We start from the raw sequence: 16,650 nt of genomic DNA, 5'->3' as shown, positions 1-16,650 counted from the left end.
CCCATTGCCTCATTGCTGTGTGGCTCACAACAGGTTCTCCACATTGAGAGTGTGGCTTCTTTTTTTCTATTTTAGGTTTAATCTAAGTTTCAAGAATGACCTGTGCCTGAGACATCATCAGCAGGGGAGGAGAATGAAGAAAACCAGGTTTTGGGAAAGCTGTCCATGAAGACGCAACTTGCCATTGTGCAATGAGGAGTTCCATCTGGTCCTGCTGCACAGTCCTCGTTTGTCAAAGCCCAGCCTTCTCTGCCTTCATCGACTTGTTTGATCCCTTGGAAACAAACTCAAGAATTCTCCAAACTGGCTTCAGAGGTGGGGTCTCCTAAAAGAAGGCAGGAGAGAAGACCTCAGATTGCTTTCAATTTCCTGTCAATCTGTAGTGTGATGTTGCTGCAAGGGATCTCATCATCATGGGACCAAGGAAGTGTTTACACCCTTGTATTTGGTGCTGGTGAGACCACACCTCAAATACTGGGATCAGTTTTGGGCTAGTCACTCCAAGAAGGACATTGAGGGGCTAGAACACATCCAGAGAAGGAAATGGAGCTGGAGAAGGGGCTGGAGAACAAGGGTTATGAGGAGAAGCTGAGGGACCCGGGGTTGTTTAGCCTGGAGAAAAGGAGGCTGAGGGGAGACCTCGTTACTGTCTACAGCTGCCTGAAAGGAGGTTGCGGTGAGGTGGATGTTGGTCTCTTCTACCAAGTTATAGGTGATAGGACAAGACAGAATGGCCTCAAACTGCACCATGGCAGGTTCAGATTGGACATCAAGAAGAATTTCTTCAGCAAAAAGTCATCAGGCCGTGGCAGAGGCTGCCCAGGGAGGTGGTGCAGTCACCATCTGTGAAGGTGTTTAACAGACAGGTAGATGAAGTGCTCAGCAGTGTGTTTTAGTAATGGACAGGTACGATTGGAGTTGATGATCTCAAAGGTCTTTCTCAACCAAGCAACTCTATGATTCTGTGATCATCTCAAATACATCCCACTCCCTGTAGTGTCTCCAGGTTTCTTTGCCCCAAGACATGGTCAATGTGCAATCCTCCAATATGCCTACAAAGAAGAAGCTGTCCACCCCAGGTCACACCTAGAAAATGTTCTCTGTTGAGGTCAGATGCAATTCTGCTTTTTGATACTCAAGTAATATGGAGGGTCTTGATGAGGTTTCACTCTTTGCTCTCAAGCACAATAATCCTTCACAGAGATGAGGCACAGGGTGACCTTGGAGGCTATTTTAAAATGATGAAACATCGTCAGAAGAGAAGAAAACACCCTGTATCTGTCAGAGAGAGATGATGTCCACACTGAGGGTTTCATTTGGCTTTTTATTTTTTTTAATATTATAGAGAGGGGTTGTTGGTATGGCACTAATTTCAGTGTTACACAGAAAATTAGTTATTTCTATGTATTTTTGAACAAAAAGGAAAGTTGTGCCTTACCAAGGTGATAATCAATTTACACATGTATAAATGAAAAGCAAGACAGACCGTGCTGTTGCTCAAAGGCTGGAATTGCTGTGGAGAGAGATGATGTGTCACACATCAGAAAGATAAGCATCTTTAACGTGGAGATAATTAGGAGGTACACTCATTGGCTGTCTCTACCTTTAACGTTTAATTGGAATCAGCAGGAAAAATGTCTGGCACAGTATGTGGTGAAGGTTGGAGGGGTTTAATCACAGGTGTCTGCTTCTCTGTCATAACAGGGCTATAAATTGGAGAGGGGCAGGTTTAGACTAGACAAAAGGAAGAAATTCTTCACAATGAGGGTGTTGAGCCCCTGGCTCAGATTGCTCAGGGAAGCTGTGGCTGCCCCATCCCTGGAGGTGTTGAAGGCCATGTTGGATGGGACTTTGAGCCCCTTATCCAGTGGGAAGTGGGAAGGAATCAGTGGGAAGAGTTGGAGTTAGATGATCTTTAATATCCCTTCCAACTCAAACCAATCTATGATTCTATGATACTATGATTCTTTGACATGTCTTTTTCGTGGTAGAGGATACCCATCCAGCAGCCCACATGAAGCATGTCAGGCTGGCCTCAACTTCGTTTCAACAACAGATGTTTATGTGAGCAGTCACTGAGATTCAGGAGCCAATCTATAATTATCCTCGAACAATGGGGTACATCACACAAGAGATACAGTATGTAGTAACCCGGTGGTTAATTACTGATGTGCTTTCCAACTCCCCATGCTCTGTTCTGTGAAGTTTCCTGCCTTGCAGGCATCTTGGAGCTGGGCACTACTGCCCATGGCCACAGATTGTGTTTGGTTTTACTTTCTCACTTCCACTTGGAATCCTCAAAAGCCAAAAAATAAAGCTGCAGTGTAAGAAGCACTAAGACAATTCCAGTAATCCAATATTTCCTTTTGGCTGGGGAGCCACTGTCCAGCATCCTTGCTTTCTCCAGTCCTCTACACTTCTGTACTGTGTTGACTCAGGGTTGTCTCCTCCCTGTGCCACACATGACCTGTGAGTCATGAGGTAAGTGCAGTTGGCAATGGCACAGCATCACTGCCCAAAGCCTTTGGTGCCAGCACAGTGAGGACTGGTGACTCTGGATGTGGCTGGAGCAGTTACTCAGTAGGCGACTCAGTTCCCTCTGAGTCAGTCTGCCAGCATATGATTTCATTCTGGGATATTAAGAAGCTGGAAGAATGAGACATAGCTCGGAGATCCTGCTTTGCTCATTTTGAGAGGTAAAAGCAGTAAATTCCACTCTTATTTTATTTTCAACCTTCAGAATAATCCTCTGTCTAGGGATGCCACAGCATTCTGCTTCAGAAACTGTCAGCCTCTGGCCTGGACAGGCGCACACTCTCCTGGGTTGAAAACTGGTTGGATGGCCGGGCCCAGAGAGTGGTGGTCAATGGAGTTAACTCCAGCTGGAGACCAGTTACAAGTGGCATTCCTCAGGGCTCAGTACTGGGTCCAGCTCTGTTCGATGTCTTTATCAATGACCTGGATGAAGGCACTGAGTGCACCCTCAACAAGTTTGCAGATGACACTAAGCTGGGAGGAAGTGTGGATCTGCTGGAGGGTAGGGAGGCTCTGCAAAGGGATCTGAACAGGCTGGACTGCTGGGCCGAGACCAATGGCATGAGGTTTAACAAGGCCAAATGCCGGGTCCTGCACCTGGGGCACAACAACCCTATGCAGTGCTACAGACTGGGGGAAGAATGGCTGGAGAGCTGCACAGAAGAGAAGGACCTGGGGGTAATGGTTGACAGCCGACTGAACATGAGACAGCAGTGTGCCCAGGTGGCCAAGAAGGCCAACGGCATCTTGGCTTGGATCAGAAATGGGGTCACCAGCAGGTCCAGGGAGGTGATTCTCCCTCTGTACTCGGCACTGGTGAGACCGCACCTTGAGTACTGTGTTCAGTTCTGGGCCCCTCACCACAAGAAGGATGTTGAGGCTCTGGAGCGTGTCCAGAGAAGAGCAACGAAGCTGGTGAGGGGGCTGGAGAACAAGTCTTACGAGGAGCGTCTGAGGGAGCTGGGGTTGTTTAGCCTGGAGAAGAGGAGGCTGAGGGGAGACCTTATTACTCTCTACAACTACCTGAAAGGAGGTTGTGGAGAGGAGGGAGCCGGACTCTTCTCCCAAGTGACAGGGGACAGGACAAGGGGGAATGGCCTCAAGCTTCGCCAGGGGAGGTTCAGGCTGGATATCAGAAAAAAAATTCTTCACGGAAAGGGTCATTGGGCACTGGAACAGGCTGCCCAGGGAGGTGGTCGAGTCATCTTCCCTGGAGGTGTTTAAGGAACAGGTTGATGAAGTGCTTAGGGACATGGTTTAAGGGAGTCTTAGGAATGGTTGGACTCGATGATCCAGTGTGTCCTTTCCAACCTGGCAATTCTATGATTATGTCACAAATGTTCTTCTGGAATCTTTAAAGTTACTATGCCTACAAATTTGTGCTCTGTTATATACAATAAAAATCCTGTTTCTTCTGGATACACAAGATTGGGCTAAGGTGTGAGGCAGGGAGAAGCTAAGGGGTAAGTGCTATGTGTTTTGAAAACCAAACTTATGTTGGACTGAAGGCAGAGACCAAACAGCAGCATAAGTTGAAGGTGCAGGAAAGCAGGTGGCTGAGAAAGGAGACCCATGTAGCTCTAAATTCTGCACTAAGACCCCTACATGATGTTGTGGCTTTGTCAAAGTTTGTACCCTGGATGCCATGGGAGGCAATGCACTCCGTACAAGAGTCCTCTTCCTGTTTCAAGCAGTGCCAGGTTGCTGAGAAGAAAAGTTGTTGCGTTTTAGTGGTGCCGTGGTTCCTTGAGGCTCATTACCTACAAAAGTAAGACAAAGCTGTAACCCTGGGCAGTTTACATTGGACTGGAGTCCTTTGGGTATCTGTTCTCAACCAGTGTGCAAACTGTACATATAAGAGGCAAAGGCGGTTGTGTGAACCCTGTGATCACCACATCGTTAGGGATGAAGAATTCCCCATGAGGCTGGAATGTGATCACAGAATCACAGAATCATTAAGGTTGGAAAAGCTCACCCCGTCCAACCATCAGCCCAACCCCACCATGTGTGCTAAACCATGTCCAGAAGTGCCACAGCCACACAATTTTTGAACCTCTCCAGGGATGAAGACTCAACCACCACCCTGGGCGGCCTTTTCTAGGGCTTTGCCACTCTGCCAGTAAAAACCTTTTTTCCTAATATCCATACTAAACCTCCCAAAGCACAGCTTGAGGCCATTTCCTCTTGTCATGTTGCTTGTCACTTAATTGAAGAGCCCAGCACCCACCTCACCACAACCTCCTTTCCGGGAGCTGCAGAGAGTTATGAGGTCTCCCCTCAGGCTCCTCTTCTCCAGGCTAAACAGCCTCAGAGCCCTTAGCTGCCTCCTGGGGCTCTGGATCCTTCCGCAGCTCCATTCCCTTCTCTGGACTTGCTGCGGTCCCTCAATGTCTTCTTTGTGCTGAGGAGCCCAAAACCAAACCAAGGATTTAAGGCGGGGCCTCATCATCTGAATTATTTCAGTTGTGACAGCAGAGCTACCTGATGTATCTGTTCATAAACAGGAAGAAACTTTCAGAAGAATCAAGTGCAATTAATAAATAAGTTATACAGTTCTTCCCTTTTGTTTGTGGTGGAGATGCATCACGCTGTGCAGTGCTGTAAGACATGATGACACTAAGGCAGGGCAAATATTTCTGAATGTGACTTATGGAGATGATCCAAGGCCTGGAGCCCCTCTGCTATGAAGAGAGACTGAGACAGTTGAGGTTGTTCAGCCTGGAGAAGAGAAGGTTCTGGGGAGACCTTAGAGCAGCTTCCAGTACTGAAAGGGGTTGCAGGAAAGCTGGAGAGGGACTGCTGATGAAGGAGTGCAGGGAAATGGATTTAAATTGGAAGGGAGAAGATTTAGATTAGACATTAGGAAGAACTTCTTCATGCTGAGGGTGGGGAGGCCCTGGCCCAGGTTGCCCAGAGAACCAGAGGCTGCCCCATCCTGGAGGTGTTCAAGGCCAGGCTGGATGGGGCTTTGAGCCCCCTGATCCGGTGGGAGGTGTGCCTGTCCCTGGCAGGGGGTGGAACTGGATGAGCTTTGAGGTCCCTTCAAACCCAAACCATTCTATAATTCTGTGATTTTTCTTATATGGACTGCAGGCAACCAGAGGTCATTGCTAGTATTCATGGACCAGCACCTTTGCCAAACAGCTCAGGAATGGCATGTTGCTTCCCTATTTCTTCCAGCCACCTCCATGTGGTGGCCTGATCTGGTTTCATGGTGTGCACCATGATTTATATCTCATTAGCGTTACTCCCGCTGCTCCTGGGCAGACAGCACTTTAACTCTCAATACACCCTACTGCTTTGCCAGTTCCACCACTCGCTCACAGCAGAACCTCCATAGAATGATAGAATGGTGCATTTTAAAGTGTTTTCATGTAGCCCAGTCCCCACTGGGTTGAATGTCAGCAGGGGACTAGAGACCTATGTGCTGTAGGTGCAAGCAGCCATTCAGCTTTGAAGTCTGAGCACACAGAGTTCAGGGAGATACAGCAAGATGCGGCTTAACCTCTACTCAACAAACCATGTTGTCCTTCTCCGAGAGAGCCTGATATATTTTTTTCTGTATTATGCCTTTTTGAAAAGCTCTGGCAGTCTTTTTTTCACAAGCACTGGGTCACTGACTCAGAACATCATTAGTCTTAGAGGAAACTTTCCATAGGCAAGGTATCAGGCAGCTTTTATGGAAGATTTAAAATTCCAGTGCTTTGTGTCCAACACAATGACAAACTGGAGAAATTTTGCCCTGACTGTGGGAAAAAGGCAGATCCAGCCTCACCAAATAGCTGTATGTTCCTATTTTCTCTTCCCAAAGCAGTCAGAGACAGTGTAAAAGCACCTGCTCCCTCAGGAGGAACAGTAAGTTGACAGAAAAAAAGGGGCATGCTGATGAGGATCCCTCCCAGCACACACGCATGGTATAACCATGCTAGACACATCGGGAGTAAGAGACAGGGCACTGACTCTGCTATCCAACATGACGAGCTTTGTTTTGAGACCTGGAAAGCATGGAAAATTTTGTGTTGTAGAAGTTCCTGCATACCTTGGTGCTTTGAGGATCTGGCAGACATCAAAGCTGGTTTTGCAACACTCCTGGCTCAGCCAGCGCTGGAACCTCCCGCAAGGTCTTTCCAGAAGACTGATCTTGCCAGCAGATCTTAGAGAAGGAGCAGGCTGAACTTTGGGATACCTGGGGAAAATGGAACCCTTTGACAGGCAGTGCTCAACTAATTCCTGATTAAGAACAATGATAAATACTGTTACAGCAGCCTGACACCCTACCCTGGAAAAACATGCAAGCCTACACACGGCTGCCATGATAAATTCACAAAAAGGCTGGATTCTAGCAGGGAGTGTTTGGCAGTTTTGTTCAGGGACATGAGCTAGCCTAGGGTCACTTCTGGGGGAAATATTGCTCTGCAACTTTCTTGAACCTCTGTGACTCTCTTACAGACTCATAGAATGCTTTGGGTTGGAAGAGACCTCAAAGACCATCCAGTTCCACCCCCTGCCAGAGGCAGGACATCGGGGATGTCCCAGCTCCATCCAGCCTGGCCTTGAACACCTCGAAAGATGGGGCAGCCACCACTTCTCTGGGTAACCTGGACGAGGGCCTCACCACCCTCACAGGAAAATATTTCTTCCTGATATCTCACCTAAAACTCCCCTCTCTCAGTTGAAAACTGTTCCTCCTCATTGTGTCCCTGCATTCCCTGATCAGGAGCCCCTCCCCAGCTTTCCAGGAGCCTCCTTTAATCTTAACTTCTTTGCTCTTAATTCCTTTTTCCTCTGCTGGGGAAGCACTTAAGGGAGCACACAGTTAGAGACTAAGATACCAAGAAGATGGACTGGACATCAAACGAAAAAACTCCATGGTACTACACTGAGCCGGGGGGTTGGATGTCACAGGGGCCTGTGCACAGGCACAAGTCCCTTAAGAGAGTTTGTCTCCTCCACACCCTTCTTCATGCTGTATGTGGATGTCTGGATGCTCTTGATGTGTTACCAAAATTATCTTCTCATAACTTCTTGGGAAGCCTGATCTAGTGGGATGTGTCCCTGCCCATGGCAGGGGGGCTTGGAACTAGATGATCTTTAAAGTCCCTTCCAATCCAAACTATTCTATGATTCTGTGATTCTAATTTTATTGTTATTTGTATTCCACGGCTAAGGCAAGAGAGTAGCCCGGAGAAGAGGAGTCTGAAGGGAGACTTTATTGCTCTCTACAACTGTCTGAAAGGAGGTTGTAGAGAGGTGGGTGCTGGTCTCTTCTCCCAAGTGACAGGTGATAGGAAGAGAAGAAATGGCCTCAAGCTGCACCAGGGCAGGTTTAGATTGGACATTAGGAAACAGTTCTTCACAGAAAGGGTTCTTGAGCACTGGCAAAGACTGCGCAGGGAGGTGGTGGAGTCCCTATGCCTGGAGGGGTTTAAAAAATGGGCAGATGAAGTCCTTGGGGATATGATTTAATAGCAGACAGGTACGGTTGGAGTTGATGATCTCAAAATCCTTTTCCAATCTAATGATTCTATGATTCTATGAGAGTTTTATTAGCCTCTGCTGACTTACAACGTGATCTGAGTTGGAAAAAATCCAGGTTTATGTGCGTTAGAATTAATGAAATCTGACTTCCTACAGGTCTGTCTCTTGTGGCTGGTTATCATTGGAGAAAGAAAGGTGAAATCTCTGATTAAACATTTTTCTGTGGCTAGGGGAAATTTTATGAGTTTCCCCCCCCCACGTTTTCCCTCTGAAATGTAGTGGGACATGAGTGCATCCTGCTGAAGTCAGCACAAAGACAACAACGGTTCTGTGAGTGTCCCCTGTGATCCATAGAAAGAAATAATTTCTGAAAGTCATCTTGAACAGTGGAGGGTGTTCCCGTATAATCGATTTCTCCTGTAGATAAACCATCTGCTCGGAAACAATGAGAAGAGGGGAGATCTGGAAGAGGTATCACGCACAAAGGTGCTTGGAATCTGTGGATTGTGGCCCCTCCTCTCCCCCACCCTCACAAACAAAGAGCAAAAGAAAGGTAAGAAACCACTATAAATGTTAATATGCATTAAAATTTTAAGGTAATTAAGGTGTTTAAAACATTTGAGTGCTTCAGAAGGCACAACTATGGTGCAGGAGCAATTCCATAGGATAGGAGGCTGAAGGCATGTGTTAAGGGAGGTGGACATGGATTTGTATGAAGGAGATGCCATTTGGATACAGGTAGATCGGAATCACTGGAACCATTCCAGGACAGGTTGCAGAGGTGGCCAGGCTGTCCTTCAAAAGGGGTTTCACTGCACAGCAGCTCCCACATCACCCTGCAAGGCCGAAGATGCTAGGGAGAGGTGAGAGGATTACCCTACTTCTAGCCCAGATGTTGGCTCCTGCTGCACTCGGTGCTCGCTTTGTGTTGGTTGACCTCCACGGTTGTCAGTATTTTCTTGTCAAAGGCTTCCACCTTCTGTTCCATTTCAGAGTGATCCCTTCCTTCCCTCGGTTATGCACTCACACAAGGTGTCTGCTCTAATACAGCTAAAGCTTCATTGATAACTCTTTGGTCTTAGAAGGGATTGATTGAATTAATAAACAAGCCCTGTAAGAAAAAGAAAAAACAAAACCAAAGCAATTTCAGCTTTTGCTGAAATACTAATGAAGCAAAACCAATTTCATATTTTCAGCACCTGAAAGGGGTTAGGCAGTGAGTTTTTACAGGTTCATAGGAGGCCACAGAGATGATATGAGGGCTGGAGCACCTTTCATACAAAGCCAGGCTGAAAGAGTTTGGGTTGGTTAAGCCTGGAGAAGATAAGGCTCTGGAGAGATCTTAGAGCAGCTTCCTCTCCTGAAATGGGCTTCAGGAAAGCTGTGAAGGGGCTCTTGATCAGGGAATGCAGGGACAGGAAGGAGGAATGACTTTAAAGTGGAGAGAGGGAAGATTTAGACTAGACATTAGGAAGAAATTCTTGACAATGAGGGTGGTGAGGCCCTGGCCCAGGTTGCCCAAGGGAATGGTGGCTGCCCTATCCTTGGAGGTGTTCAAGGCCAGGTCAGATGGGGCTTTGAGCCCCCTGATGCAGTGGGAGGTGTCCCTGCCCATGGCAGAGGGGTTGGAATTAGATGATCTTTAATGTCCCTTTCAACTCAAACCGTTTTATGATTCTATGATCCTATGTCAGTTTGGTCTCTGGCCCTATTACTGAGATTTGCTGTGTGAAGAGCTTAACTGATGCAGCACAGGGTCCACTGAGTCATCTCCTTCCGTGCTGTTGTCTCAGCTACCTAATACATGGGTAGCTGCACTTTCACTTGAGTGTTTTTCACCCTTGATCCACATCATTTTTTGTGTGCTGGATGCCTTTGTACAATTTACAGTAAAGGGAGGATGAGATGGTCTTACTCTCCTTCCACAGAATCCCAGAATCCCAGCATGGAGGGGTTGGAAGTGCCCTCTGGAGCCCATCGAATCCACCCCCCTGGTAAAGCAGGGTCACCTCCTGCAGTTACACAGGAGTGCATCCAGGTGGGTTCGGGTGTCTCCGGAGGGGACTCCACACCCTCCATGGGCAGCCTGGACCAGTGCTGTCCCACCCTCACAGTAAAGAAGTTTTTCCTCATGTTCAGGTAGAACTTCCCATGCTCCATTTTGTTCCTGTTTTCCCTTGTCCTGTTGCTGGACACCACTGAGCAGAGCCTGCCCCCATCCTCCTGACCTCCCTATCCTTTAAATATTGATCAGCATTGGTGAGATCCCCACTTGGTCTTCATCTCTAGGGCAGGATTTTATGAGAAAAGAAGAAGACAGGCAGTATCCAGAGGCTATGGTCAGTGGCATCTTATAAGCACCTCCTCAGATATCAAAGTCCAAATGTCTCTTGTTCATGCTCTCTTCTACTCATGATGATTTTGGCTGGAGCCTCCACATTGTCTGTCCTGTCAGGCCTTCCTGATGCTGAATGTCCTGTTGGATGACCTGGGACCACATGAGTCTTGACTTTATTCTTCTGTTTTTTTGTGGGCTTTAAACATGCTTGTCAATCCAGCAGGAGCATGGCTGTGGCCACAGCCAAGTTACTGACACGAGCAATTGAACAGGTCACGGACAATGAGAGCAGGTGCCTGCAGCAACCTACTCCTCAGCTGTATGCAGTGGCATGACATTTGTAAGAGTGAGAAGTGAGTCACAGGCCACTTGAGCTTACCACGCTGCTGATGTGGGATGCCAGCAAACCTTCCGAGTCAGTAAACCCTTCCAGATGCACTGTGGTACCTTTCGGCCAGATGGCTAGGAAGATGCTTTCACTGAAAAAGTATGCAGCAAGACTGCCCTGAAACACAGCAATTGTTCCCATAATTCACACCTTTGTTTTGGGTGTCAATGGGCCTTGAAAGGCACTAGAAAGAACAACTTTGTGTGTATTGCTCCACAATCCTCTGCATTATCTGCATTTGCTGCTCACAGCACTTCAAGACATTCTAGGGTCCACCTTCCTTTAGCTTCTCTTGAACCACTTGCTTTGTCCTTTCACTCCTGAGCTGCAAAATTGTCACTACTTTCTCTGTTCTACCCGTTTCACGCTATGCTGGTTCTCCTAGCACTGTCTTGGGAGTGGAGGAGCTTTATGAACTTTGTGCAGCCCCCCCTGCATTTTTCATCTTCTTTGGGGCTTTTACAATGGTTTTGGAGGCAAGAGGTGTTTCATCCAAGGACATTGTTATGACAGCTTTATCTCATCGTTGCTGCCACTGCTGAGAACCTGTTCACCTTCTGTTTTCTGGAAGGTTGTCTGGTGAAATTTTGACTGTGTTGTGACGAAAATGTGCAACTACAAGCAATTTGCCACAGCAAGGGATAGATGGATGGATGGTTAGAAACAGTGCAGTGGAACAGCATCACATTAGCTGCAAATCACAGAAGTAACAGCTGGCATCTTCCTTCTGGGGTTGTGACTTGGTATTCAGCCTTCAAGGGTTACCTGGGGATGGTGTGTGCCCATTTCAGAGCAGTGGTAGCAGGGGAAGCCCTGCTAGCAGAGAGCAACACAGCAGTTACAGCCCTTGGTAATCTCGTGTAGAAGACCAGTTTCTCCTAGAAAATCACAGAATCATAGAATCCCTAGGTTGCAAACGACCTTTAAATCAAGTCCAACAGTACCTGTCCGTTACTAAATCATATCCCTAAGCACTTCATCTACCTGTCTGTTAAACATCTCCAGAGACGGGGACTCCACCACCTCCCTGGGCAGCCTCTGCCAGTGCTTGAGAACATTTTCTGCAAAGTTTTTGCTGCTCTCCAATCTGAACTGGCCTTGGCACAGCTTAAGGCCATTCTCTCTTGTCCTATCACCTATCACTTGGGAGACCAGCACCCACCTCACCACAACCTCCTTTCAGGCAGTTGTAGAGAGCAATAAGGTCTCCCTTCAGCCTCCTCTTCTCCAGGCTAAACAACCTCAGCCGCTACTCTAAAGACTTTTTCTCCGGCACCTTCACCAGCTTCGTTGCTCTTCTCTGGACACGCTCCAGAGCCTCAACATCCTTCTTGTAGCGAGGTGCCCAGAACTGAACACAGTATTCGAGGTGCGGCCTCACCAGTGCTAAAGCATTTTGCCACGACTGTGTCCTGTGCTTTGTAATTAAGAAGCACAGACAGGAGTCCAAGACTTGGAAGAGAGAAGAAAACAAGAAATGCAATTTAGTAGGTGAACATTTTGCTCTCCTAGGTTGGAAATTGGCCCCAGCACCAGAAGACACGGAACACAGGTCATCTCCAGCCAAGGAGAGGGAAGTGAGAGAAAGGATATTGAATCACAGAATCACCAGGTTGGAAAGGACCCACTGGATCATCGAATCCAACCATTCCCAACACTCCCTAAAGCACGTCCCTCAGCACTTCATCAACCCGTTCCTTAAACATCTCCAGGGAAGGTGACTCGACCACCTCCCTGGGCAGCCTGTTCCAGTGCCCAATGACTCTTTCTGTGAAGAATTTTTTTCTGATATCCAACCTGAACCTCCCCTGACGGAGCTTCAGGCCATTCCCTCTTGTCCTGTCCCCTGTCACTTGGGAGAAGAGGCCAGCTCCCTCCTCTCCACAACCTCCTTTTAGGTAGTTGTAGAGAGTAATAAGGTCTCCCCTCAGCCTCCTCTTCTCCAGGCCAAACAACTCCAGCTCTCTCAGCCGCTCCTCGTAAGACTTGTTCTCCAGACCCTTCACCAGCTTCGTTGCTCTTCTCTGGACACGCTCCAGAGCCTCAACATCCTTCTTGTGGTGAGGGGCCCAGAACTGAACACAGTACTCAAGGTGCGGTCTCACCAGTGCCGAGTACAGAGGGAGAATCACCTCCCTGGACCTGCTGGTGACCCCATTTCTGATCCAAGCCAAGATGCCGTTGGCCTTCTTGGCCACCTGGGCACACTGCTGGCTCATGTTCAGTCGGCTGCCAACCATTACCCCCAGGTCCTTCTCTTCTGTGCAGCTCTCCAGCCATTCTTCCCCCAGTCTGTAGCACTGCATAGGGTTGTTGTGCCCCAGGTGCAGGACCCGGCATTTGGCCTTGTTAAACCTCATGCCATTGGTCTCGGCCCAGCAGTCCAGCCTGTTCAGATCCCTTTGCAGAGCCTCCCTACCCTCCAGCAGATCCACGCTTCCTCCCAGCTTAGTGTCATCTGCAAACTTGCTGAGGGTGCACTCAATGCCTTCATCCAGGTCATTGATAAAGACATTGAACAGAGCTGGACCCAGTACTGAGCCCTGAGGAACTCCACTTGTAACTGGCCTCCAGCTGGAGTTAACTCCATTGACCACCACTCTCTGGGCCCGGCCATCCAACCAGTTTTCAACCCAGCAGAGTGTGCGTCTGTCCAGGCCAGAGGCTGACAGTTTCTGCAGCAGAATGCTGTGAGAAACTGTGTCAAAGGCTTTACTGAAGTCCAAGAAGACTACATCCACAGCCTTTCCCCCATCCAGTAGTCGAGTGATTTTGTCATAGAAGGTGATCAGGTTAGTTTGGCAAGATCTGCCCTTTATAAACCCATGTTGACTGAGCCTGATCACCCAGTTCTCTTGCATGTGCTTCATGACAGCACTCAAGATTACCTGCTCCATGACTTTCCCCGGCACTGAGGTGAGACTGACAGGCCTGTAGTTTCCCGGATCCTCTCTGCAACCCTTCTTGTAGATGGGCACAACATCAGCCAGCCTCCAGTCCAGTGGAACTTCCCCAGTCAGCCAGGACCGCTGGAAGATGATGGATAGGGGTTTGGAAAGGACATCCGCCAGCTCCTTCAATACTCTTGGGTGGATCCCATCCGGCCCCATAGACTTGTGGGAGTCTAGCTGGGCAAGCAAGTCTCTAACCGCCTCATCTTGGATCATGGGAGCCTCATTCTGCTCCTCTAACTCTTGGGTTTGTAAACAGAAGGAACAACTTTCTTTGCTATTAAAGACTGAGGCGAAGAAGGCATTAAGTACCTCAGCCTTGTCCTTATTCCCTGTCACTGTTCTTCCTTCTGCATCCAATAGGGACTGGATATTCTCCCTTGTCCTCCTTTTCCTGTTAATGTATTTGTAGAAAGACTTTTTGTCGTCTTTCACAGACTTAGCGAGTTTTATTTCTAGTTGGGCCTTGGCCCTCCTGATTTTTTCCCTGCACGATCTCACTTCGTCCCTGTAGTCCACCCAAGATGCCTGTCCTTTCCTCCAAAGCACATAGAGCTTCTTCTTATTATTGACACATCTTGAGATCTCCCTGCTCCACCAAGCTGGCTTTTCCCCCCGCCGGCTCCTTTTCTGGAACACAGGGATGGCTTGCTCTTGAGCTGCTAGGATTTCATTTTTCAAGAGCGCCCAACCCTCGTGGGCTCCCTTGCCCTGAAGGACTGTTTCCCATGGGACTTTGCTAACCAACCTTCTGAACAGGCCAAAGTCTGCCCTCTGGAAGTTTAATGTGATAGTTTTGTTAGTCCCCTTCTTTATCCCACCTAGAACTGAAAACCCTATCATCTCATGATCGCTTAGTCCCAGGCGTCCTCCAACCGTCAAATCCCCAACAAGACCTTCTCTATTCGCAAACAGCAGGTCTAGGAAGGCACCCTCCCTTGTTGGTTCACTAACCAGTTGTGCGAGGAAGTTGTCTTCCATGCACTCCAGGAACCTCCTAGACTGTTTCCTTTCTGCTGTATTGTACTCCCAGCAGACATCCGGAAAATTAAAGTCACCCACAAGGACAAGAGGCAGAGATTTAGAGACTATCCCCAGCTGTTTATAGAAGAGCTCATCAGCTGCTTCTTCTTGGCTGGGTGGTCTGTAACAGACTCCTATCACAAAGTCCCCCGTCTTGTGGGCTCCTCTGATTTTAACCCATAGGTACTCGGTCCCATCCTCACTGTAATCCAGTTCAAGAGTATCAAAGCACTCTTTAACATAGAGGGCTACCCCGCCTCCTTTCCTACCCTTCCTGTCCTGCCTGAAGAGTTTATATCCCAACATAGCTGTAGTCCAGTTATGTGAGTCATCCCACCACGTTTCTGTGATGGCAACGACATCATAGTCATCTTGCCCTACAACAGCTTCCAGCTCCTCCTTCTTATTGCCCATGCTGCGTGCATTGCTGTACATGCACTTCAGCTGGGCTGATGAACCTTCAGCCCTCGTAAAGGGAAGAGAGTTCATTCTCGATTGACTGGTCCTTAGAATAACTAATTCCACAGACCCAGTTTCATCCTTACTGTCCCCACTTGTACTCACCCTCACTTGCCCTGTGGTGGTGTACTGGTGGTCCTCTCCAGCACACCATTTCTCAGTTGCCGGTGTCCCACTTCCAGGCTCATTCCCAACTAGCCTGGTCTCCTCCTCTTCCCCCTTCACAACTAGTTTAAAGCTTTATTTAAGAGCCTAACTAGATTTTTAGAGATAACTTTAGTCCCCCTTGGAGACAAGTATGACCCATCCCTAGTAAGAAAACCTGGGGGTGGGTGGGTCACCCCATGATCAAAGAAGCCAAAGCCTCTCTCCTCACACCAGGCTCGGAGCCAGGCATTAATCAGCTGTTTGTCCCTGACCTCCTGTTCCATATTCCTTAGTATTGGGATAGAACTAAACACCACTTGTGCTCCAGAGCCCTCCATCATCCTCCCTAAAGCCCTGAAGTCTCTTTTGATGGCTTTCAGCTTTCTGCGCTGTAAGCCATCATTACCTATTTGAAATACTAGCAGGGGATAGTAATCCGTTTCCTTGACCAAGGAAGGGAGTTTTCTATTGATGTCCCTCACTGATGCCCCCGGGCAAGCAGCAGACCTCCCTGTGGAGCGGGTCCGGTCTGCAGATGGGTCCCTCCACTCCTTTTAGAAGGGAATCCCCTAAGACGATCACTCTCCTCTTTTTATTGACAGAGGATGTTTTTAGGGCCCTCTGAGGATGCTGGAGCCTAGGGAATGTTTCTAGGCTGTGGGGACCATCTTCTTCTTCCTGGGGAATAGGTTCCACCTGCAGCGTTTTATATTGATTTCTGAGGGCTATCTGGGGGTTAGTTGTCCGGGTGGGGGGAGCAGGTTTCCTGTGCCGGACAGGAACTTGCTGCCATCCCCCATCTCTTGTTCCCCCTGCCTCACAGATTATAGGATCGAGCTGCTCCGCCACACTGGCTCCAGCAGCCTGCTGGGTTTGTGCGAGGGCACTGCTCCAAAGATCTATGTCCCTCTCACATTCCCTGATAGTCCTTAATCTGTTCACCTCCTCCCTCAGCTCTGCCACCATGTGAAGGAGTTCTCCGAGTCGCGCACAGCTCCCACAAGCATAGCCGGTATCAGAGGCACGGGCTGGTGTGGGAGGGGGGCACTGCCTACAGCCCAGGGTCTGCGTGGCTGCATGGACCCACTGCGGCTCTGTCTGGGTGGCAGTATCCATCCTGCTGGCTGCTGCTCCCGGAGCAGTTTTAATCTTCTGCCTGGTAGCCACCATGGTCCGCCGCCCCGTCTGATCCGCCACCAGCCTCTCCCCGAGCCCTTCCTGCTCGCCCTGTCCGCTCGAACTGCCCCTTCGTAATAACGTGCCCAGCACCTCTTTGCCTCGCTCCTCTTCGCCGCGCTCCCAGTCGCCATGCTCTCAAGAGACCGTTTAAC

At 48.7% G+C, this 16,650-nt stretch overlaps 1 protein-coding gene across 11 annotated transcripts in view; it reads right to left on the bottom strand.

Moving 5' to 3' along the window:
• Nucleotides 1-239: 239 nt before the first annotated feature.
• ELL2 (elongation factor for RNA polymerase II 2) overlaps nt 240-16,650 on the bottom strand; it is a 71,527-nt gene continuing 55,116 nt past the window's right edge. For 4 of the 11 annotated variants that reach the window (XM_054054405.1, XM_054054406.1, XM_054054407.1 and 1 more), the window contains one exon: nt 13,628-13,768. Coding sequence is in view for 1 of the 11 variants with exons in the window: in XM_054054409.1 (XP_053910384.1) it covers nt 6,602-6,721; nt 13,628-15,202 (1,695 nt within the window). In the remaining 10 variants the exon portion in view is untranslated. Of the gene's footprint in view, nt 326-6,544; nt 6,722-8,567; nt 9,125-10,730; nt 10,857-13,627; nt 15,602-16,650 lie in introns of those variants that run through there. The other 7 variants (XM_054054402.1, XM_054054410.1, XM_054054409.1 and 4 more) reach the window with 6 other exon arrangements.

Source organism: Cuculus canorus, chromosome Z, assembly GCF_017976375.1.
Source record: "Cuculus canorus isolate bCucCan1 chromosome Z, bCucCan1.pri, whole genome shotgun sequence".
NCBI classification, from domain to species: Eukaryota; Metazoa; Chordata; class Aves; order Cuculiformes; family Cuculidae; genus Cuculus; species Cuculus canorus.
The sequence above is the reverse complement of the archived record's forward strand: the minus strand, read 5'-3'. Positions and strand labels throughout refer to the sequence as shown.